At 36.3% G+C, this 22,172-nt stretch overlaps 1 protein-coding gene across 4 annotated transcripts in view; it reads left to right on the top strand.

Moving 5' to 3' along the window:
- Positions 1–21,825, top strand: part of ANLN (anillin, actin binding protein) — a 29,942-nt gene extending 8,117 nt beyond the window's left edge. The window contains exons 7-25 of one of the 4 annotated variants that reach the window (XM_067291252.1): positions 112–219; positions 690–810; positions 1,714–1,827; positions 2,377–2,603; positions 3,184–3,335; positions 3,830–3,977; positions 4,605–4,740; positions 5,076–5,258; positions 7,147–7,273; positions 8,273–8,321; positions 8,401–8,457; positions 9,971–10,009; positions 10,359–10,380; positions 11,436–11,548; positions 13,185–13,238; positions 16,116–16,202; positions 17,747–17,854; positions 20,043–20,215; positions 20,646–21,825. In XM_067291252.1, the coding sequence (XP_067147353.1) occupies positions 112–219; positions 690–810; positions 1,714–1,827; positions 2,377–2,603; positions 3,184–3,335; positions 3,830–3,977; positions 4,605–4,740; positions 5,076–5,258; positions 7,147–7,273; positions 8,273–8,321; positions 8,401–8,457; positions 9,971–10,009; positions 10,359–10,380; positions 11,436–11,548; positions 13,185–13,238; positions 16,116–16,202; positions 17,747–17,854; positions 20,043–20,215; positions 20,646–20,769 (2,142 nt within the window). In that variant the 3' untranslated portion in view covers positions 20,770–21,825. Of the gene's footprint in view, positions 1–111; positions 220–689; positions 811–1,713; positions 1,828–2,376; positions 2,604–3,183; positions 3,336–3,829; positions 3,978–4,604; positions 4,741–5,075; positions 5,259–7,146; positions 7,274–8,272; positions 8,322–8,400; positions 8,458–9,970; positions 10,010–10,358; positions 10,381–11,435; positions 11,549–13,184; positions 13,248–16,115; positions 16,203–17,746; positions 17,855–20,042; positions 20,216–20,645 lie in introns of all 4 variants that reach the window. The other 3 variants (XM_067291251.1, XM_067291253.1, XM_067291254.1) reach the window with 3 other exon arrangements.
- The last annotated feature ends 347 nt before the right edge of the window (positions 21,826–22,172 follow it).

Here is a 22,172-nt window from a genome sequence, read left to right as displayed (position 1 = left end):
CTTATTTATAAGCTTGGGAAAGATTCTTACTGTTCTGCACCTTCCTGAGGAATTCTAAATGTCTTGACATCTTAAGACTGTCACTTTTCCCCATTCCCTCTACTTGCTTAGGAACGCGAACGAGAACTTGCATGTATTCGTGGCCGGTTTGATAAGAGTAATCTGTGGAGCGCAGAGAGAAGCGAAAGTTCAAAGAGAAAAATTCCAGAAGCTAAAATGGTAATGTATCAGAAGATGAGTCTGAATTGCTTTCACATGTTCTGGGTACAGATGAAAATCTATGCTCTTTGCACACCCGGGCTTTACAAGACTGCTTGCCAAGTAGTTTGTATGATCATTACTAAAGTAGTGTGTGTGTGTGTGCGCGCGCGTGCGCGTGTGGTGTGTTCCTTCCCCTCCCCCCCAAAGAATCAATTAAGGAAACAAATGATACTGTTTTGAGCTGACTAATCTTCTTGATGATGCTTTAGGTATGCCTTTTTTAATACTCTGAACTTTAAAAACAAAAAAGGTCCTTCACAACAAATCTATTTATTACTTCAGCTGACTTTTTTAAATAAATGAATATGATCCTGCTTGATATCGGATATGCAACCTCTTTTTCTAACACGTGCTAAAATGTGTTTCCTTCAGGCAATTTTGACTTTAAACTTCATCTCCTGAATGTACTATGCTTTTATTTTTGGCAGGAAAGCCAGTCTCAGAGTAGTCAAAACCATCCTCCTAGTTCAGATGCCACCACTTCTGAATCAGGAGACAATGCACTAGCAGATGATAAGCCAGCAAAGTCTCCCAGTGTGGAATCTTCAGGTGAGAACCATCACTGTTAGCATGTGGCTAATACTGGACTGAAGCACTGTCCTCTGTATTAAAAAGCAGATAAGGAGGCTGGTAGCATGTGTTCAAAACTGGATCTCAGTCTGTCCCTTATTTGACTGACTGTCTTTAAATCTTGCCATGTGATAACAACTCTGCACTTCTACACCATCTGAAAGACTGGCAAGGCAGATGGCCTTTTGGTTGCTTAGTCAGGGTCTATCTATGTTTCATATCCACATGAAAAGTGCAGAGTATGAGTGAGTGAGAATGGACAATTTTAGACTTTATCCATATTGTAATATTAATGTCTCTGTATCCGATTTTCCACAATGATCTAATGGGAAGAAATTTTTTTCCCTTCCAGTCTCCCCTTATAACAGCATTATTTCTCATAGTAGAGGAGGGGAAAAGAATCCCGAGATGTTTGACATCCTTCCTGGTGTTCAGTAAATGGAAGAGCCTCCTATCTTCTGGGAAAGAGGAGTGAACGTGGTTAACGCTTCTCATAGACATTATGGGCAGACAAATGTACTTCTAGAAAAGCAGGATGATATGCTGCTCTTGGTTTTTGGTGGTGGGGGGAAGGTGTGTGTGTGTGTGTTGTGTTGTTTTGTTTTGTTCTTTTGCTCTTGAATGGAATGCACTGTACCATGGTTTCAGCATTGTTTCTTATGCTACCCATTTCCTGATTATGAGATGGAAGAAATCTAGCTGCACAGGCTGTCAATCAATACAATTAAAAATATATATTTTTTTAATTTCAAGCTCACGTGAATACTCAATTTAGTAGTGTTTTAAGTAAGTAGTCAGCTATATTTAAAAAATCAGTAATTTAGAAAAAAAGTCAAAGGCTAGACAATATTTTCATTGACTTGCTTTTAATGAACTTCTTAGACACTCCTAAATACGAAGAGACTGATAAACCCAGTCCTTTGAAGATCATGCTGACGAGCCCTAAAAAAGTGACGTCTGTCTCAAAACTTGAACAACTTGATGTGAAACAGAATGGTTTGTATTGATTAGATGTATTTTAACATGTGCTTAACTTGCTGTTCCCGCTTGTCTAGCAGAATGTTAATATCCTTCAAGTTCAAATTATGAATTCACCATATATCTGTTAATATCTACATGTCTATTTTTGTAATCAGATTTATACAAAACAAGTCAGGAAACTTTTTATCATAACTCCTCTATCTTGGCATTGAAATCTTCAAGGAATATTAAAACACTGATATTAAACTATTGGGAAGGGATGGAAGTGATGGTTCTACTACTGAACTTGCATTTAAGTTTCAGACTTGAAATGTTGGACAAGTGCATTTTTTAGTGTCTCTGCATCAATTAAGCATTATAGATAATAATACTGTATTAAAATAAGGGTGTTAGTATGTTTTAGGATTCTATGTGCTTCGCTATAACAAAAGCAGCTTTTTTTTAATCAAGCTTACTTGAAAAGCAAAAATGGGTAGCTTGTCTATTACTGTCTCTTTGTTTATTTAATGAGACTGAAGAGTTTAGTCTTGGTGCTACTAATACTTTTAAAACATCACCCTTCAGATGAAGTATGTGAAATTGAAATGAGCGTGGATGATGAGCTGAATAGTTCAAAAGTGATAAACGAAATTTTTGAAGTTCTTCAAGAGGATGGTCCGGACATAGAAAAACTAAAGAAAGAAATGAGCATGAGCCTGGAAGGTGAAAGTGATGAGAATGAGCAGGAGGAGTCGCTAAATATTTCATCAATGTCTCTGTTAACCCCTTTAGTGGAATCTGTTGGGCCAGAGGTGAGTGTTCTTGGGAGGTGGGAAAGTGCTTCTTTTTCATACAAAGATGAACAATTTGCTTATGAACAGTGATATTTTAGTGTATTGTAATACCTGAGCAAGTATGTAATTTACAAATGACATTTTGCTAATGAAATGTTACATAGTGAGGCAAAGTTTCTGAAGTGTGGCTTAACTTTTGCTAAGGTCATAGGTGTATACATGCATTCAATGAAATTGTTACTAGTTCAAGTCTTTTAAGAGAAATAACTGCGAAACGGTACCAGTTTGGAGACTAAGGGTGAAAACTCTGAGTTTATGGATCTGTTGGTGTCCTTTAGAAAACAAAACAAAACAAAAAAAAACCAAATCAAACACCCTCCCCAAAACAACAAAACAAAATGCTCTGCAGCAAGACAAGCAAAAATGATAAATTTTAAGTTGTTCCATGTCCTTAATATTTGTAAACTATTCTTTAAATAGCATTAAGCAGCCTCCAAATCTAATATTTATCTATAATCACAAAGAGAATAAAGGTGAGAGGAAACAGGTCATGATCAGTTTGGAAAGATTTTGTAAAATAACTTTTTCTTCTCCCTAGGTGTTTATTTCCCCTTCTAAGTCAGTTGGTGAGGGCAGCAGTGTCAGTGATGCAAGCCTAAAGTCTGAAAAGTTCCAAAGGACTAAAGTCCCTCGGGCAGAGTCTGGAGATAGTATTGGTTCTGTGTCAGAAGATCTCAACCTCCTATATAGGTAATGAAATCCCAAAAGTTATCTGATTGTATAAGTAAGCAAATGAAGGCATTGTTTTTCATGATTTTTAGAAAGTGGTCATCTTGAAAGAGAAAATGCTTGAGGTGGTAGGATAAAGGATAGAAGGGGAGAACATGTTTGTTATACAAGTATAAGGACTCTTTCACTGAAGTATATTGCTTAAACTACAGAACAAGCTTTCTTCAAGATCTCAGCCTTTATCAAAGGTTGCCTCTCTGCATAGTTTTTATGTTGCTTCCACTTAAAATGAGTCTATAGAGTACTTTCTTTGAAAAGTCCTCCAGGCAAGTTGGAAAAAATCAATACCTCAGTTTTATATATACATACACACATATACACATGCATAAATTTTAAATTTATTTGCTAAATAAGTTAGATATTTTTTCATATGTATAACTTAACATTTAGATATGAATATTATATATAAAGCTTGACACCTGTGAAACGTATTTAAGAGTTTCCTGTTTTAAAAGTGTTGATGCATATAGATCTCAGAGGGTTAAAGAAACAGATCGTCCTTCAATAAAGCAAATCATTGTTCGCAAAGAAGATGTTGCTTCCAAACTAGAAAAGAAAAAGAATGGCCCATCTGATCAAGTCAATATTAAAAAGAAAATGCAGGTATCTAGTATTTTCTAATCCTTTTCTGTTTTATTATTTCCCTGCCTAGGACATGCACATATACTTAGAGTGGCAAAATTAGGTTGTCTAGCATAAATATATAATGAACACTGAGTGATAACTGCAGAATTCAAGTAGCTAATGCATCCTTTAATAGGAGAGCAAGGCATTGTTTTGAAAAGGGGATGGGGAATCTATATTTTGTTGCTGACATTACATTATGCAGGTTTCACTACTACATCCTTTTAGTAAGCAATATTCTGATCTTCGCTGGTGCCTCATTCACTTACATCACTTTCCTTTTTTCTGGTTAACTGCTTCTTCTATAACTATTGGTGAAGGGGACACTAGTGCTCTGACTGGATATGAAACATCCAAACACTTAGTTGTTCACTCCCTGCTCTATCTAAATTACTTCTAAGATAGGAAAAAAGAATGCACAGTGTTCTTTTGTAGAAGTAAAACTAAATTGCAAGGCTTTCTAGCTTACTAGCTGTCTAAACAATCTAATTTACTGAAGCATAGCCAAAGATGCTAATCTCAAGGCATTCCTAGTCCTTTTTTTGGACTCAATAGAAAAACACTCATGTAATTTTGCTAATTATTTCTACTACTGCCTTACTCTAGGAACTGAATAATGAGATCAACATGCAGCAAACAGTAATTCATCAAGCCAGCCAGGCACTGAACTGCTGTTTTGATGAAGAACATGGAAAAGGGTCGCAAGAAGAAGCAGAAGCAGAGAGACTTCTTCTCCTTGCAAGTAGGTTTTTAGACTCGGCCCAACTCTTCACATTGTGAACACTTTGGGAAGAATTGAGTTCAGGCAATCTATTTATTATGGTACTTTGTACCTGCTTATTTGTAGTTTTTTCTCTGAAAAACAGTAACAGGAAAATATCTGTTTTGTCCCAACTTCTCCAATAGGCAAGATGATCTTATTTTCGGTCTGTTTCTTGCCTCCAATGTTCTGGAAGATGATTGACACCTCTGCTGCATTTTATATACTTTATGTATAAGTAGTTATATACTTACGTAAAACAGCTTATGTTCAGTAATACTTCTTCGCAACCATACTTGCTTATGTTCTCTGTACAGCTGAAAAGAGAGCTGCTTTACTGGAAGAATTAAATAAAGTGAAGACTGAGGGACCTCAGGGTAGAAGAAATAAAGCTGCTTCTCTGTCTTCTGAATTTGCCCCATCCAAGGGATCTGTTACCATTTCGGAAATGCGTCTACCTCTAAAAGCAGACTTTGTGTGTGGTACAGTTCAGAAACCAGGTAAAACTAACAACTGAAAGGTATACTCCTCCCCACTTTTCTCCCCCCGCGCGCCCCCCCCCCCCCCCCAAAAAAAAAACATGCACACATTTCTAGTTTATTCTCCCTGATTTGTCTTCTGGTTGGTGTTTCTCCAGAAAGAAGGTGATGGAAGCTTAGTAACAACATTGAACTGCATTCACTGGGTCTGCTTTTTGGTTAAGTTACCAGTATTTTCCTGGTCTTGTTAGTGTCATCCTTTTCTGGCTTGTGAGGTTCAAGAAATTTATTGCAGATTTCTCAGCCTGGTCTTAAAAAGATCTTTCTGTGGTTCTCTAATCTGTGGGGGATGAAGTAGAATTTTATATCTTAAGTCTTTCTCTCTTACTGCTCTGAAATTTTCTTGATTGATGCAAGTCTATTGGTAGATATCAATATGTGAGTTCTGACCTCTGTCGTTTTGTGAAACACGTGTTAAGTCTCTATTTTTAGTCTGTCTCTTAACATCCCTGAATACTTCATTTACGAATACTTGTTTTCTATTTCTTAACGTATTTAAGTCATTAAAGTGTTAAAATGTGGATTTATTGTTTCTTTTGTTCTGGGCTAGGTAAATCTAAATCTTGCCAGAAAAATGTCTGGCAATACCTTTCTGTAGGCCCTGAGAGGTATCCTGGAACATAGCAAACTTCTGTGCCATGTGGTTGTTTAAAGATTACAATCTGGTAACCCATGATAACCGGTGCTATTCTATAGAATACCACAGAAATTTATTGTAGCTGGATACTTGTAACAGGTTCCTGCTTCTTGCCTCACTAAAATTTGAGGACAAGAGTCATTGGACAAAGTCTTGTTTAGTGTTGGCTGTAAAAGTTCTACTAACCAGTTCATATGTATCTTTTTGTTTTAACTGTTGTATGAAGCATAAAATGCGGTTTTTGTCTTTAAATAAGATCACAGACAAGAATATGGGTGTAAATGTGATGTGTTTAACCTGACATGGTACAGTTCTTGTTGTGTGAGACATGTTATGCAATTCTTCTCTACTTTATAGGAAAGTCTCCTTAATGGTTACAAAAAATCTAAGCTTAGTTTCTCTCAAAATTCTGGCAACTGAATTGTCTAAACAAACTATGAACTATTTGTCAAAACTGCGTGCTCCAGAAATGCAGCACTTGCTATGTTCTGCACACCAGAATGTGTTCTATTTTCACCTCTTGTGAAGAGAACGTCAAATACGAAGGGTACAAATCAATGCTCACTGGAGTCTACAACAATTGTTCTGAAAGCTTTGACCTGTCCTATGCAACAGAGCAATCAAACTGTTTTGGTTTTGTTTTTAACATGATATGACATTATGCAACACTCTTGCTCTACCATTCATCAGTTTTCTGCAGCCAGACTCCAGATTGTATCCTGACTGCTGAGATGTGCTCTTGTGGTTCTTTCTTTTTCCTTTATGTGAAAAGTTAGGGAAATGAGTTGCCTGGATACCAGTTCCTTCATAAGAATTGAAAAAAGGATGAGAATAGACAGCAGAGAAAGCTAATGCATAGTAAAGCAGACAGGTCTAGAGGATAACAGCAGAGTCCTAAGCAACTATGATTAACTGCTGAATCTGACTGAAAGCTTTCCTCTTTCCTCTCACGTACTGGGTAGTATAAGTCTGGCCTGAGGTGCCCTAGGCACTAATGTAGTTGCTGTGAATACTGTGGACACAGTTTTCCTAGTGGGCATAATAGGAAAAATAGTTAATTTATTTGAGGGTAAGTTTATAATCAATTCTTTAATGTAACCCAAGTGTGTAAGTGGGATGAAACATCTTCTGTTTAATGAAAATGCAATATTTGAGGACTATTAGATACTGGGGCACCTCTTGTGAACAAAACCATCTCACATGTATTTACAGAAGCAGCAAATTACTACTATGTAATAATATTGAAATCTGGAGCAGAAAACATGGTTGCAACTCCCTTAGCAAGCACTGCCAGCTCCCTGAATGGAGATGCTCTTACTTTTACTACAACATTTACTATGTAAGTATAAAGAAGCTGTTTTGGAACCAGTTCCATCTTTGACTCTGGTGAAGCATACATAAAAATACTGCTTAAAATCTTGTTTGCAAAATATGACATTCTTATACAAATATTGTGAGGTTTTGTGGTATAGGTATTTCTTGCCTCAAGAAATAGCTGCACTTCTCTCAGAAGAGCAATCTAAATTGATTCCACCATCCATCAGCTAATCTGTCACTTGCTTTTCTCCTTTTGTTCTCTTCTGGAACACCTGCAATGACAGATGGATTGCTCTCCCTGAGATGGTGTTTTTCTGTTTTGCCATGACTAACACTTTATATAGCTATTTGGTTTTGGTGTCTGAAAAACTAAAACCTCAACTGGTAGCTCTCAATGTTAGCTAAAGAGATCTTGTGAGTTCAAATGGCTGTTTTTTTGTTTTTGTTTTTTTTTCTTTTTTTTAAAAGAAAGGGAGAAAAAACCCTTTCCAAAATAAATATGCAAACCCTCTTTTTAAAGTCTGACTCTAGGAATTATCATTTAAAGCTAGTTACTCAAAACCAATCTCTACTTCTAGAAATGTATGTGCTAATAGTGGACTGAAGGGTGCATTTCGAGAAATGGTAGATGAACCATATCTCTTCATTTCCCTCCACCCCCTTTTTGTTCTTTGAGTTCTGGAAAGTATCCTGAGATAGTAATATACTCGCGTCTTAACACAGCGTAATGCTGCCTGCACTGGAGAGTCCAATTGTAGAAACGAAGGAATCTCAAGCCTACTGATCTGCAGGGACAAACTATGACCTACTAATAGGAGATTGGCTATGAGTCAGCACTTTGGCCAATTATCTCCTAAGTAGAACCTAGATGCTCCTAACTGCTCCCTGGAGAACTTTAGGGAGTTTTGCCCATTTTTAGGGAGCAGAAGGTGGGCAGAAGGAACAACCAACTTGGAAGAAAAATACTTCTTGCCTCAGTCCATGTTTAACTTTTTTTTTTTTTTCCCCTCTCCCTCTTTAGGCATGATGTGTCCAATGACTTTGAAATAAATATAGAAGTTTACAGTTTGGTATGTATCAGTCCCTGTCAAGAGCATGTATAAGGCAGTATGAAGCATTGTACTTTATTAATATTCTTTTGCCTTACAGGTTCAGAGAAAAGAAGTTACAAGCACTGATAAAAGAAAAAAGGCAAATAAATCTAAGGTAAATAGAACATGAAAATCATAATGTCTTATTTCAGCAGAAGGTATGCTAGGAAGACTGCAGAGTTCAGGGAGAACTGACTAATAGCCTTAGTCAATCTGTTGATCGCCTTTACTCCCTTCGTTCTTTCTTGGAACATCTGCAATGACAGATGGGTTATGGAGTCCTTCAGCTATTAGTAGATTGGACCTGCCTCACTTAATCAAGTCTGAAATATATGGGAAGGGAAGGAGAGGAGTCTTACTAGTTCTGCAAAATGCTCTGTTAACTCTGCAAAATGCTGTGCTTCACAAACTCTTACTTAACACGTGTGGTTGCCTTTATTAATGATTGTAGTGTCCTTATTCTGTTTTACCTAAACTATACAATTTGATATACCCTACCCTGCAGTCTGGGGGGTTTGAGGGGGTTTTCCTTAAAGGTTCTGTTGATCAACTACAAGACTTTTCTTTCTGGTGTTAAGTAAAAGCAGTAGTTGCTTATTGTTAAAGCAAATGTTGTTTTAAAAACTTCTTGAAAGTAAGTATTTCAGCTTAAATAGACTGTGAATTGTAGATGTGTTTACTTCATCAAGATTTTGTAACCCTAAGCAAGCCAGTGGCTTTCTGGAGGCTTTCTTCTCCTTGTCATTCCAATAGTTGGGCACACAATGTTAGCAATTTTTAGGTCTGCTTTCCTCCTTGTCAAGGTATCTGTCGGTAAAAAACACAAAACTTCAGTGTCTTGAAGTTAGGATGAATTTGTAAATTCTGACTCCGAGAATAGAAATAGCAAATAACTCTTAAATCTTTACTTTTATATTGCGCAGTGAAAGCATGCTTCCCTCTGTCCCTCAATAAAATGAGTTTGATGTCCGGGGTCTCTCCTCTGTGTTGTAGTTTAGAGGAATCTTCACTTAATATTGAATGTTTTTATGGTGCTCTAGGTAAGTTACTAACATGGCTAACATATTCTACCACATAGCTTTGGTGGCATCCTGGACCTGCTTTTTGACAAGTTACTTATTTGTGTCTCAGCTTCAAGAATGGATACGTACATAACTCTAGTTCATGTGTAATATAGTCTCACTTAATACTGAGATTTGTTCACTTGAAAAATATCAATACATAATGTACAACACTACCATATGGTAAATGTCTGTATTTGTGTCCTTAACTTGAATCTTTTAATAAGCAAACATAATTATGAAGCTTTGTTACAGGAACAGCAAAAAAGTATACTGAGATTGCTCTTCAGATGCACACAGTCTGTCCCAAGCTAATGCATACTTAAACTTAGATTTCTTTTTTTTCAGTAAATATTGATATGTAGCTTTTCTTCCACTGAGACATGCTACATTCAGTATGGGTTCAAAAAATAAGACTATCTGACTCATAACAAGAACTAGTAGCCATTCAAATTTCATTTAGATAAGCCTTAAATAGGTTCATTGTCTAATTTACACTCTAATGTAATGGACAATTTCAATAGCATGAAATTCAGATTCACTTATTTTCTTGTATTCTTTTTGTAGGTTATTACTCCAAAGAGATTATTAACATCTATTACCTCTGTAAGTATGAAGGTAACATTATAACAAGCTCTGGATATGACTGTTTCCAGGTCATGTTCTCACACAAAATAAGGTTGCACCTGTAGTAGACTCTTTATCCCTTACTTGAAACTCTATAAAGTATCCAGCTTTCTGCCAAACTCTTCAGCACCAGCTTAAGAAATAAGTAACTGCTCTAAATACCTAATGCTGGAAATTTGTAGTTACTACATGTTTACTTGGATTTTTTAAGTTTTTTTTTTTTTCTTAAGTATTTCAAATCTAGTTTCCTTCTAACCTAACCTTAGTCTTCTGTAGAAATTGCCAGAAACTTCTCTTCCACTAATCTTTCATTTTTCTGTCTTTCTAGAAAAGCACCCTTCTTACCCCAGGTAAGCAAAATTAAACATTCTATACCAAGATGAATGTTAGCACTTGCTGTCAAAAGCACTATATCTATTTAAATAATACTTCTAACAGCTGATAATTTGGTAGTGATAAACACAGAGTTATGTCAGTTTGCCAGCCTGGAAACCCACCCTGTATTTATATCTGTTTTACCATTATGTTTAGTGGAAGCTCTCTTCAAAAAATCAAAATTTGCTTCTGGTATCAAGTGCCTGTAGTTTACATCTCTTTCCTGAAAAGATGAACTCAAACAAAGGTATTTAAAGATTTAAACTAGAGTCTGATGTCAACAGGCCAAGTAATATAGAACAAACTTGAGATTCTTGGAAATAAGAACAGACTCTGAAATATTGCTTTTGTGTAGTGTTTTCATCAGCATACTTCTGTTTCTTCTGGCCCTTGAGGGAGAAGGGGAACAGCATCTATATACAAGTGTTTCTCTGACTATGTAGAAATGGTTTATGTTCTTGTGTGCCTGCGGTTTGATATACTTGAGCTAGTTTAGTACAAGTTGGTAGCAATAAGGAGCTCATGAACTAACTCTGAGATGTCTACCATGCTGCTGCAACTGGGACTGATTCCTGTGCCTCAGCCAGAGTGCTTGTTTCTATGTTATAATGCAAAGAGGAGTGTAGACAGACAAGTTCTGCAAGATTGCAGTGTGTCTCTTCCTTGCAGAAGTGTTTTGCTGTTTTGCATTTGGCTTTTAAATATCTTGCCCCTTAAGATCCAACTGCAGGGCATATGTGCTTTGTGGTGTGCCCTACAGAGCTCTCTGTCCCCCTGAGACCTCTTAATGTGTTGTCCCCTCCACACTTGGGCATGTTTCAGAACTACTTCCCAAGAGAAGGGATATATTGAGGAGGAATGGTGAATATCTTGGCAGCACATTCAGACAGGATCTGGGTGTGCTGCAAAGGTTGCTTCTGGAGTGCCGAGTAGGGCACCTCTACAGTAGTACAAATGCAGCCTATCTAAGCCTCGCAGCACCTTAATTGTGTGTTGTGTTAAGACCTGTCTTGAACTTCTTTCTCCATAGCCATGGCCAGTCCAGGCGGCCCTAACGCTGTGCGCGCTACTAATTTCATCCTTGTTGGATCCCACAAGCTATCTCTGTCTTCAGTAGGAAATACCAAATTTGCATTGGACAAGGTAAAGAAAATTATTGCTTACTGATCTGAAGATAATTGCGTACCACAAAAATGAATGTTGGTTTACTGTTTCCAAACAATTATTATCTTAAAAATGAAACCACTATAAACATACATACATATGTATATATATATTTGTTGCTATTCCTCAAATTTAATTTCATGAGATTGAAATGTAAATTTGAAATACAAAAGAAAAGAAGACTTAGGTTATTACGCCAGATGTTCTTTCTTTTCCTTAGCTTAATGTAAGGTATAGTTATGCAAATATTAAGAAGACATTTGGTTACTGAGAGCTTTTGCTGAGAGAAAACTGTATGTGGTTAGCATCTCTGTATATGGTCTTCATATTGCAAGTTGTTCTTAACATCCCGCGCTTCTAAAATGTGTATTAATGATAATGAAGTATTTGAAGTTTTCTGTGTTTAATTGACTTAATTGCCACATGAATGTAGGAGTATGAATTTTCTTTCATATCCCAATTAAATTTGTGGAAGCAGACTATCTTAATGTTTTTTTCAAAGAGAACTCTTATCAAGTGTATAACATCAGTTACTTGTCTAAATAGAATATGTTTTTTGGCTCTTACCATTACAAGTTATAAAAATTGCATACTTATATTGATTGTAAACTCTAACCTCATAACAACTTATACCTAAAAACTGTTTTAATAGATATTTATGCCAGCAGCTATCTTAAACTAACTTAAATTAATCCAAAAGTTGACAAATTACAGTAGTACTAAACTACAGCTTTATATGTCCAAACAGCAGTGAAAGAATAAATTTTCTTGGTTAATTAACTCTTACTAAGTGTAGTATTGCAGTTATAGCCTCTGATGAGAGATGAGATAATAAGAATTGGTTGTGTTTGCACACAAGATAATAAACAATGTCTAAAAAATTCCATCTAGCTTTTCAGAAGTTTCACTTTTGGCAGATAGGAGCAGAGTCCTTTACTAGAAACAGTCTGCTGAATTAACAGTTGAATTGCAGTGCTATTACTGATTGTATGAACTCGAAGAGCACCAACATTGATTCTTTAGCATAAAATTTCTTAATGAGAACCACCTGTAGAAGTCTTACTTATTTGCATATGGCTTGATTATTGGAAGCCTCTTGTTCTGGGAGGTATGGAGAAACAGATTTTACTTTATATTCATCATTTTAAGTTTGAATCTTTTTAGTTTACTCTTTGAGATAGGAGACTAGACTGAGCACAACTATAGCACTAGACTATAGTACAACCACAATGTTCAAATGGAGTTCCAGGGAAACCCTAGTGTGGTGAAGTTTTTCTTCCAGATGCATAACTTCAACAGTTTTGAATAGGAATTCCCTTTTTGTCAGTGTGTGGTGTGGGTTTTTTTCTTTTCTTAGAATTGTGACCTTTGCATTGCTTTAATTTTGCCTCGGCCCCTGGCTGTACCAAACAGAACCTTTTTAACTTGCTCCATGCGTTCCTTCCTGAGGATCAAACTGCCACCACAGTGGTTTTGCATGAGTTTCATTCCTCCCTTTTACAGTGTTAAAATTAAGAGTAGAAAGCACTGAAATGTACTCATGTATAACTTGTGTCCAGATTTTAAACTTAACTTCGCACTGATCACATTGAGCATGTTTCTTTTTTCCCCCTAGATAAATTATGAAGGGGAGGAAAGAGAACTATTGGGCTATATGTTCCAAGACAAGGTTACTATGGTGATTTAGTTTATAACTTAGAATTGGAAACTGCTTCCTAGTGCATGTTGCTTATATTTGTTTGCCCTTTTAAATTTTTGCCTTTTTAAAATTCTTCTAAGAAAACTCTTGCAAAGACATACTAACTAAACATAACAAGATGTTACAAGGCTTTAAGATTTGTAGAGTTCTTTTTCTGGTCTTGTGCAATGCCCAGCTTGCTGCTAGAACTCAGTTATTTAAGACAGATAGGGCTTTTCTTTAACTAGCATGTATCTGCAGTCTTCCTAGATCACTAGAGGAATGCTTTTCTTCGAAACAAATTGATGCCTCTTCTAAAGATTGCTAGTCAGGAAATTTAGGCCAACTTCTGGGCAAACTCCACAGTAGGTAGCATCAGCTACTTGTGTAATAGTGGACTGGAGGAAAACCATTAGCATGCTAAATACTAGATGAATTCAACTTTTTGTCATTGAAGAAAATTAGTCACTAAAGAACTAAATCTCTTGTTTCTTATTCTGTCAAGATCTTGTTTGATTACAGATGTTAACCAAAAACAGTCATAGAGAACTAAAGTTTTGAAAAGCCATAAATTTGAGGTTCTTATACACAAATATAAAATTAATAACAATTTAAATATTCCTAAAAAAATGAAAGGCCATACTAATCAAAATGTTATGCTAGCAAGAAATAACTTGTCGTTAGTCTTTGAAAATATGGTTTTATTTAATCAATAGTTAACTCTCCTTAGATATTCCTCAAGACAGTTTTTAGCAAATTTTACATATGTTTTTCTCAAAGTTAAACAGGTGATAACTTTAATGCCTGATATCCCCTATTGGTAGTCCAACTTCAGATGTCTCAGTAGCTGACAATGTTCTTAAACTGTCTTTCATAAAACATTTCCCTGTCTCTCCTAAGAAACCACTTCTTATGAAATTCTTGAGGGTCATCTTGAGTCTCTAGATAATTTTTTGTGACAGTAAGCCAATTTATTCTTATGGTAGGTATCTCAATGATCACACCAGAATGCAAGCTAGCCTAGTCATGGGATTGAGTTTTTTCTCTTCATTTAGCTGTTTAGTCAGCAAAATACTTTCTTCCCCTCCTGCCTAGTTTGCCTTGAAATGGATATACTGCTAACTAGGATGTAATATGCTCTCTTTATGTATACAGTAAGATGTTCTGAGACCCGTTTTAATAACTAGTAATGGTACTGGAGGCTCTGAATAATTGATACATTGATTTTGTTAGACAGCTTTATCCTTTACTGTCGCACAGCTTTTTACTGGTTAACTTTGCACAGTCCACGAATAAGATGCTTCTGTCCTGACCTAAGTTAGAAAGGGATTCAAAAATGCAAACTTTAAGTGGGAATTTGGCCAAACTTCCATGAGTTTGTTTTCCTTATTTGGAAAATATATCCACCCAAACTGCAGTAAAATCTAAGCCAACATTTTCTGATGTGGCATGTAGAGCTCTAACTTCCTTACTGATTTAAAAAAAATCCAGGACTAATGCAGTTTTATACTATGCAGGTTTTTTTTGTTGTTGTTGTTTTTTTATGGTCATGCAGACCCTAACCTGGTGCTTAGAATTTGGCTGTTCTCATCTATGGTGCCAAGTACATGAGCAAGCCATGCATGCTCTTAGTTGAGTAGTTCTAATACGTGCAAGTGATTTGATCATTTGCTCATGCAGATGCATATTGTGTCTGGGCCAAAGCTGCAGTATGCCGGCAATTCAAAGGTGATCGGTTTCTAACTGCAAGATGCTTCAGTGTTCTGCAGGGTTCCTGAGGCCTACAGATATGTACACCTTTAACTGTTGAGGGTTACTCTTGTTGCTCTTAACTACTGGCAAAACTTATTTCTGTTTGGTGGACATTGATTCCATGGCTCTGAATGCCACTTTATTATCATGTGCACAAGCCTATTCCTTGGAAAATGGATTATCTCTGTGTATTTAAGCAGCATGATCAACTTTTGATTTATCTAATATGACAAAGCACCTATGTTTCTGGTTTTTTTTTATTTTTATTTTTTTAAACAAGATTTTTACAGTACTGCTTATTCAGATTAGCCACAATATAGGCTATGTTAGAATGCCCTGCAAGTGATTATTTGTTTTCTGAATTAGCAATTTGTGTTCTGGTTTTCCTGTAGAAAATGGAGGGAGCGAATGTGATTTGACAGTAGTGGTGGGAGCACTCAGTGGAATGGGGTGTTAATGTATGGAGGGGTTGGGAAGAAATCCAAAGGCAGTTTTTGTTGCATGCTTTTCCTCAAACCTCTTGAATACTGAACCAAGACTAACCAACCTCTGGTACAGTAGTTAGGCTGCTTTTTCCTCAGTTGTGGAACGTAAGGCTTGGAATCTCTTTTGGTAGAAATGACTTAGTGCAGGTCTTCAGCACCTTATGTGCTAGTAGAAGAGAACTACTTGCATTGCTTTTCCCCTTCTAGGCTTTTCTGAAGAAATATTTATCTGGGTAGGCACTGCTACATCAATATGTGCCAAAAATGCTTATGGCATCCAGGTACCAATCCTATGTAAGCCCACTTTGTTTTCCAAACAGCTTAATGTCAAATGGAGGCAGAAGCTTGAAGGATGTGGACTGCTGCCTTGTGTTCTTTCTAACCATACTTGGAAAGCCTGTTTTTTCTAGATAGAAGCATGTTTGTGCCTCTGTCCTGATCAAACTAATGAGCAAGTAAGTCTTGAAAAGCTCTTAAATTGCTCTCTTGCTTGAGACTGACCACTTCTTTCTGGCTGGAGATCTGAAGAACAACACATTGCTAACATCTTGGAGCAGGTGGCTTGCTTGAACTGGTAGTATAGATATGAAGAGGTGCCAAAATTAAGTGGCTATTGTTTTACTTTTTGCAGGTTCCCTTTCTCTCTCCTTTGGAAGGTCATATATATCTAAAGTTAAAATGTCAAGTGGACTCTTCTGTGGAGGAGAAAGGGTTCTTGGTAAGATATTCACTTTAATGTCTGTCCTTAGAAATAAGTGGGCTTACTAAGTGTGATCACTTTTTTTTATTTCACCTATGTATTTGTAATGATAGTGAAGTTTTATTAAATGGGTTTGATTTCTCTCCCCCCTCCCATCCCCAAACCAAACCCCCGAACTTTCTTAGTTTATCTTCTAAACCAGTTTAATTTAAAATTGCCTTTAGAACTGTTGCCTTTGACTAAAACTTGAGAGTTTGTATGTATTATTCTTTTAAATGCTATTCATTTGTTATTTTGACCTTCAGTTAGTAGTTGTTTCATATAGTCTGTGACATGAGATGAGATTCTAATTTTATTGCCAGAAGTATTTACTAGACATCCTGGATGACTTTTGGCTGAGTAAAAAGAAATTCTCTATAGCAAAAGTTTTTTTCCACTTTGTGGACTCTGACTTACAAGCTTCACTTCTTTTTGAGAAAATTTTTTTAAGTTGTGCTCTCTAAAGCTGGTCTTAAATTAAAATGTGATTACAGCTGATACTTGGGCCTAATAGATGGAGCTGTTGAGCTTGTATCCAGCAGATGGCAGTAAATACACCATGAAAAGACCGGCAAAACAATAGCATTTGCTGTTACTCTGGGGTAGTCATAAACTGGTATTTCTTTTAGAATTTTTTCCTCTCCAGCAATTCTTGCTGTCTTCTTACCTTTTATTTAAACAAAATCGAACTTACTTCATTAGATGCAAACATTTTACATGCTTATAGTATTTACTCTCCCATGTTTAGTTAGTCTTCAGGTTTTACATATTGCACAGGAGATGTAAAATGAAGAATGGTGTACATGCTTCCCCCCCCCCCCTTTTTTTTTGAGTTGAGGGGTTGGAAACTCTCCACACTATTAAAATGTGTGATCTGAACAGCAAAGAGTGAAAAATGCAGTACACAAAAATTAATTAGAAGAAAACGTTCTATACAGGTTCAAGAGGGATCAGGGATAGTAGATAGATCCTGAACTTTCCATTCCAATATTAAAGAAACGGCCCTTGAAATCACCTAATCCTGCATCCATTAAAATAAACTGCCAACATAAACATTAAAAATCAACTTCTACTTTTTTTTAAATTTATTGGACTCCTGAGTGTGGCTTGCAGAATAGCCAAAAATACTGCATTTGCAATCCTGACTTGCAAGTCAAAGAAGACTTAAATATCTAATCATGATGACTCATGTTTTTGTAATAATAAATGTTTTGTTAACTTATTCAGCAAATATCTGTTAGAAGTAACCCCCTATTATCTTATAATAATGGGAGTACCCACCACTGTCAATATTAAAATCTCTTCATTTGAAATGGCAGTGATAGGTGCATTTTGAGCATAAGGCTAAGCTATCTGGAAAATAAATATACTATATTAACAGAAGTCTACCCCAGTATATATTTTTTCCTACTCTAAGTTTATTCACACTAAGGATTATACTAGCAGAACCATCTTGGTAGAAAAAAATTTAGTACAAACCAGACTCAAAGTATGTATAAAGTTACTTCATTCTATCTTTTTAGACTATGTTTGAAGATGTTAGTGGATTTGGAGCATGGCATAGGCGCTGGTGTGTACTCTCTGGAAACTGTATATCTTACTGGACATACCCAGATGATGAAAAACGAAAGGTAGTATTGTTTATAAAGCTTATGATTAAACAGGGTGTGTGTCCATGTGTGCCCCTATTTTAAGGGTGCGGGAAGTTCTGTAGTACTTTATATAACTAGCCATTTGTTTTCAATGATGGTGACACTTTGGAATAAAACAGGTAAGTGTATTCAAAGCATGAGATTCAAGCTCCTAAAGATTCTTTGGGAAATGGGAGAGACTTGTATTCCTAAATGTGACCTAAATCAAGGCAAATTCAGAAACCAACCACTTTATCTGATGAGGGAGAGCAAAAGTGGAGAAAGATCCTTGTTTAATATTCCCTTTAGTCTTAAGGCTTTCCATTACACTTGTCAAATGAATGATTTAGTGTTTATTTAACTTAAATTGATCCAGACTTCTGTAATAAGCACGCTATATCCAGTTCCCTTAGGTTTTAGACAAAGCAATGACTTTAACGCTTCTAATAAAGAGTTAGAGTGGGCAATTCTTCTCTATTGTAGAAGCATAGCTGTGCTTAAAGCCTAGCATATTTGCATTCACTGTTTTCTTACAGCTCCCCAGTATGGCTGAAACTGGTGCTTTTAAATAGTTCTTGCAGAAAACCTAAGTTATCCTCTGGCTAATGAATCAAATCAGAGAGGTTCATCTGTCACTACTGTGAACCTTCTTGTTTCCATAGTGCATTCCTGCAATTTATACTAAAATATTTCCAGCTGCTTTTAAGAACTGCTTTCAGGAGAGTTTTTTCTGACTCACTTAAGCAATTTACCATTAAAGGCTTGCTTGTTTGTTGGCAGAACATTTTTTTTCTTTTTTTTTCTTTTTTCCTTCCCCCCCCTTCCCCCCCCTTCCCCCCCCCTTTCCCCCCTGAAACTCTGTGGCAAACTCTGGTCCTTCTGGGTCTTCTATGCCAATCCAGGTGCCTGAATCTAGTTTCTTCCCTGCTAGCAGAGGAAGACCATATGCTGAACGTTGACATTGCCAAAATACATCAATGTACTTTCTCTCCCCGTCAGAAGAGAGGAAAAATCTGTCTTCTGTAATTAAAGATAGGCAAGAAATTGAGTTGGGCAAGAAAGCTTCCTATTCTGTTTCTATCTATAAGAAAGCAGCTTTGGGTTGTTTCCCAGTTTCTTGTTCTTGAAAATCTTCCAGACTTTTATCACTATCTTTCTAACTGAGAAAAGGTCAGCTATATTTTTTTGATATATGCTCTTCAAGGTTAAATTCTATCCTTATGAAATGCCTCTCCCTCCCCCTACCATGACCATTCTACCTTGCAAAGATAGATGTAGCCCAAAACTATCAGTGTTGGGCATTGATTGCTTTAAATCATGAAATTATTTTAATAAAGATTTTGCATGATTGTACCAATAGGCCAGCTTGCAACCATATTCTTGATTAATCTAATGTTCCTTGAAACAGAGTTCTCCTTTTTCCTGTAACCTAAGTTATATTAACTCTCTGTGGAATAGTATAGAGAACATGCACAATAAATAGTAAGCTCTTTTCCAAGCCAAGAGCTGCTTGTGATGTTTTCCTGATGAGGCATTCTGTAGGTGTGATGAATCAGAGTTAGTCTGTAACTAACTTTAGGCATACAGCTGAGGCTCCTTAGATGGTGGAAAGACAGCTGCCTTAAAATTTGAAATGCTCTGTGAAGGAGTCTAGCTGTTGACTATAGAGGGAGCCAGAGCAGCTGGACTCTGAACTTGGGTACCTTTAGCTGCATGCTTAAAGATGTACCCATATTCTTATACACTTTGACAAGAATGATGCAAGCATCCCTGAAAGGTTTGATTTCTGTAGGTTTTGACAGGATATGCTCTATCATTTTGAAACCTCTTGGATTTGAGAGTTTAAAAGTGAAGCCCCCCTTTTTTTCTTTAAAACAAAGAAAAGGTGGGGTGTGTGTGTATATATATATATATATATATTTTTTTTTTTTTCAGAGCATAATTCTGTGGTAAGGGATGGATTTGTGAGCTATATTGTGGGTGGCAGAGCAGGGCATATTCCATTGTCTGCAATATCCTCTTCAGCCATGGTTCTTTTGAATGTGAGAAGTGGAATGTCTCTTACATATAGAGTAATTGGATTTTTTTTTTTTTTTGATTTTCTTGATATAGTAGAATTGTGAAAGCATACGTTGTGCAGAATTAGTCTTGACTGCAATATTGTTGACTGAATTAACTTCACTTTCAGCATCCTTTGGGCCGGCTGAACTTGGCTAACTGTACTAATCGTCAGATTGAACCAGCCAACAGAGAGTTCTGTGCCCGTCCCAACACTTTTGAGCTAATAACTGTCCGTCCTCAGAGGGAAGATGACAGAGAGACTCTTGTCAGTCAGTGTAGAGACACGCTTTGTGTTACGAAGTAAGTGAAAAATCATGACGTTTGTGTATGTTATGGCCGTAGGTGGCGTTTTAACGCTCACAGAAGAGTTAACTGTTGTGTGACAGCTTTAATAACATTGTAGCTTAATGACTCTGACATGCCAGTGCAAAGCTCATTTAAGTGCTAAGATGTTGGAATGATGTTTAAACTGTTTTGTTCGCTTCTAGTCCTATTTCGCCCTACTGTCCCCTTTCAGGCTTCTGAGAACAAAAAACTAAACTTTATTTTCAGAAGTGAAAATGCCATGCAGCTTGGTAATCTTTTACAGAACTATGTAAATTTTGATTTTGTTTCCCACCACCACCGCTGACTTGGGCTTCCATTGAAGATCAACTTGGCCGTTTTCTGGATAACTAAGTAGAGGTGGAAAAAGACAAGTATTAAATTCATGGGGCTCTTTGCTTTTTAGGAACTGGCTGTCCGCTGATACTAAAGAAGAGCGTAACCTCTGGATGCAAAAACTCAACCAAGTTCTTGTTGACCTTCGCATGTGGCAGCCTGATGCCTGCTACAAACCTATTGGAAAGCTTTAAACTATGGAAGGGAAATATTAAGAAAATACGTATGTGAAAACCATGTGAACTACACAAAAAAAACCTTGCAATGAAAATTTGTGGAAGGCCTTCTGGGTTACTTAAAATGCTTTAAATTTGAGAGAGCACATGCCATTATACAGGACTATATTATGCAGTATTTTTATTTCACTTTAAGAATTTTTAAACTCTCTTCTTCCTAGCATTTGAATATGATAGGAAGCAACTAGTTGTTTCTGAATATGCTAAATATTTATGCAACTCCTCCTTTCTTGGAAGTCTTTTTAGCTAAGTACCTTCTCTTCTTTCTGAAACAACTAAATTATTGCAGAAAATCACACTTCTGAAAGAAAACCTAGTTTAAAAAGCAAGCTTACTAGATAACTCAGCTCCCTAAAAGGAACAATAGCTATTGAGTTCTTTAACAAGCATGGTGCTGAAATGGGCACTTTCATGTTGGAGGGAGACTTTTTTTGTAATGATCAGGCATAAAAGTTACCAGTAAATTTTGTTCTACAACATGCAGTACAGGTATTTCTTGCTTGCAGTGTGTCCTTTTCTTGTGGTCAGAACAAAAGATACATATTCATAGCTCTTTATATTAGTTTTTGTTTGCTGCTTCTCATACAAACTGGTATGGATAAGTGCATGGCATGTATACTGTGTGGTTTACAGGTGTGGAATTATGTATGCAGTATATTGCACTTTCATAGAAAGGAAAGGTCTTGAATATTTTTGCTAGGACCTCTATACAAAAACTTAGTTTTAGGGTTGTAAACGTCAGTGTTTCCTGGAACTCATGGCTTGTACAAACTAGAATTCTCCTCCATTTGAGAACCAGGAACATGTTGTAAAATTCTCTTTTCCATAAGACACTACAAAGCTGCTATGTACCAACTAATGCTCTGCTGGCCATAAGTATGGCTCTTCCTTCCCTCATAGATATGTCCATAAATGCAGGTAAGAATTGTATGTCAGATCATCATTAAAATGGCAAAACTATTCAGTTAAAATCAAATTTGCAATTTTCACAGCTTTTCACTGGGCTTAGTGAAATACTATCTCATTACCTCACTGTTGTGAATGCAATAGTGGAATACTTAAAATTGCTATTACTGTTATAAATTCACACTTGAAACATTAAATTCTGTCAGCTATACTGTTTTCATCCTGCTATTTTTGTACCATTGCTTTTAAATCTACTTTTCTTTTTCTGATGTCTTTAAATGTTTCCAAATTATGTATTGAGATTTATTTTATTCCCTTAAAATAATAAAACACTTTAAGTTGTTTCTCATAATATAATCTATGTACCTGAGGCACTAATTTGTATGTTGAAGAAGAAAAGCTGGACTTCACATAATGTTTAGGAAAGGATTCCATTAAGTATGTGTATCCCAAAA

This window comes from Apteryx mantelli, chromosome 2 (assembly GCF_036417845.1).
Source record: "Apteryx mantelli isolate bAptMan1 chromosome 2, bAptMan1.hap1, whole genome shotgun sequence".
Classification (NCBI taxonomy): domain Eukaryota; kingdom Metazoa; phylum Chordata; class Aves; order Apterygiformes; family Apterygidae; genus Apteryx; species Apteryx mantelli.
The sequence above is the reverse complement of the archived record's forward strand: the minus strand, read 5'-3'. Positions and strand labels throughout refer to the sequence as shown.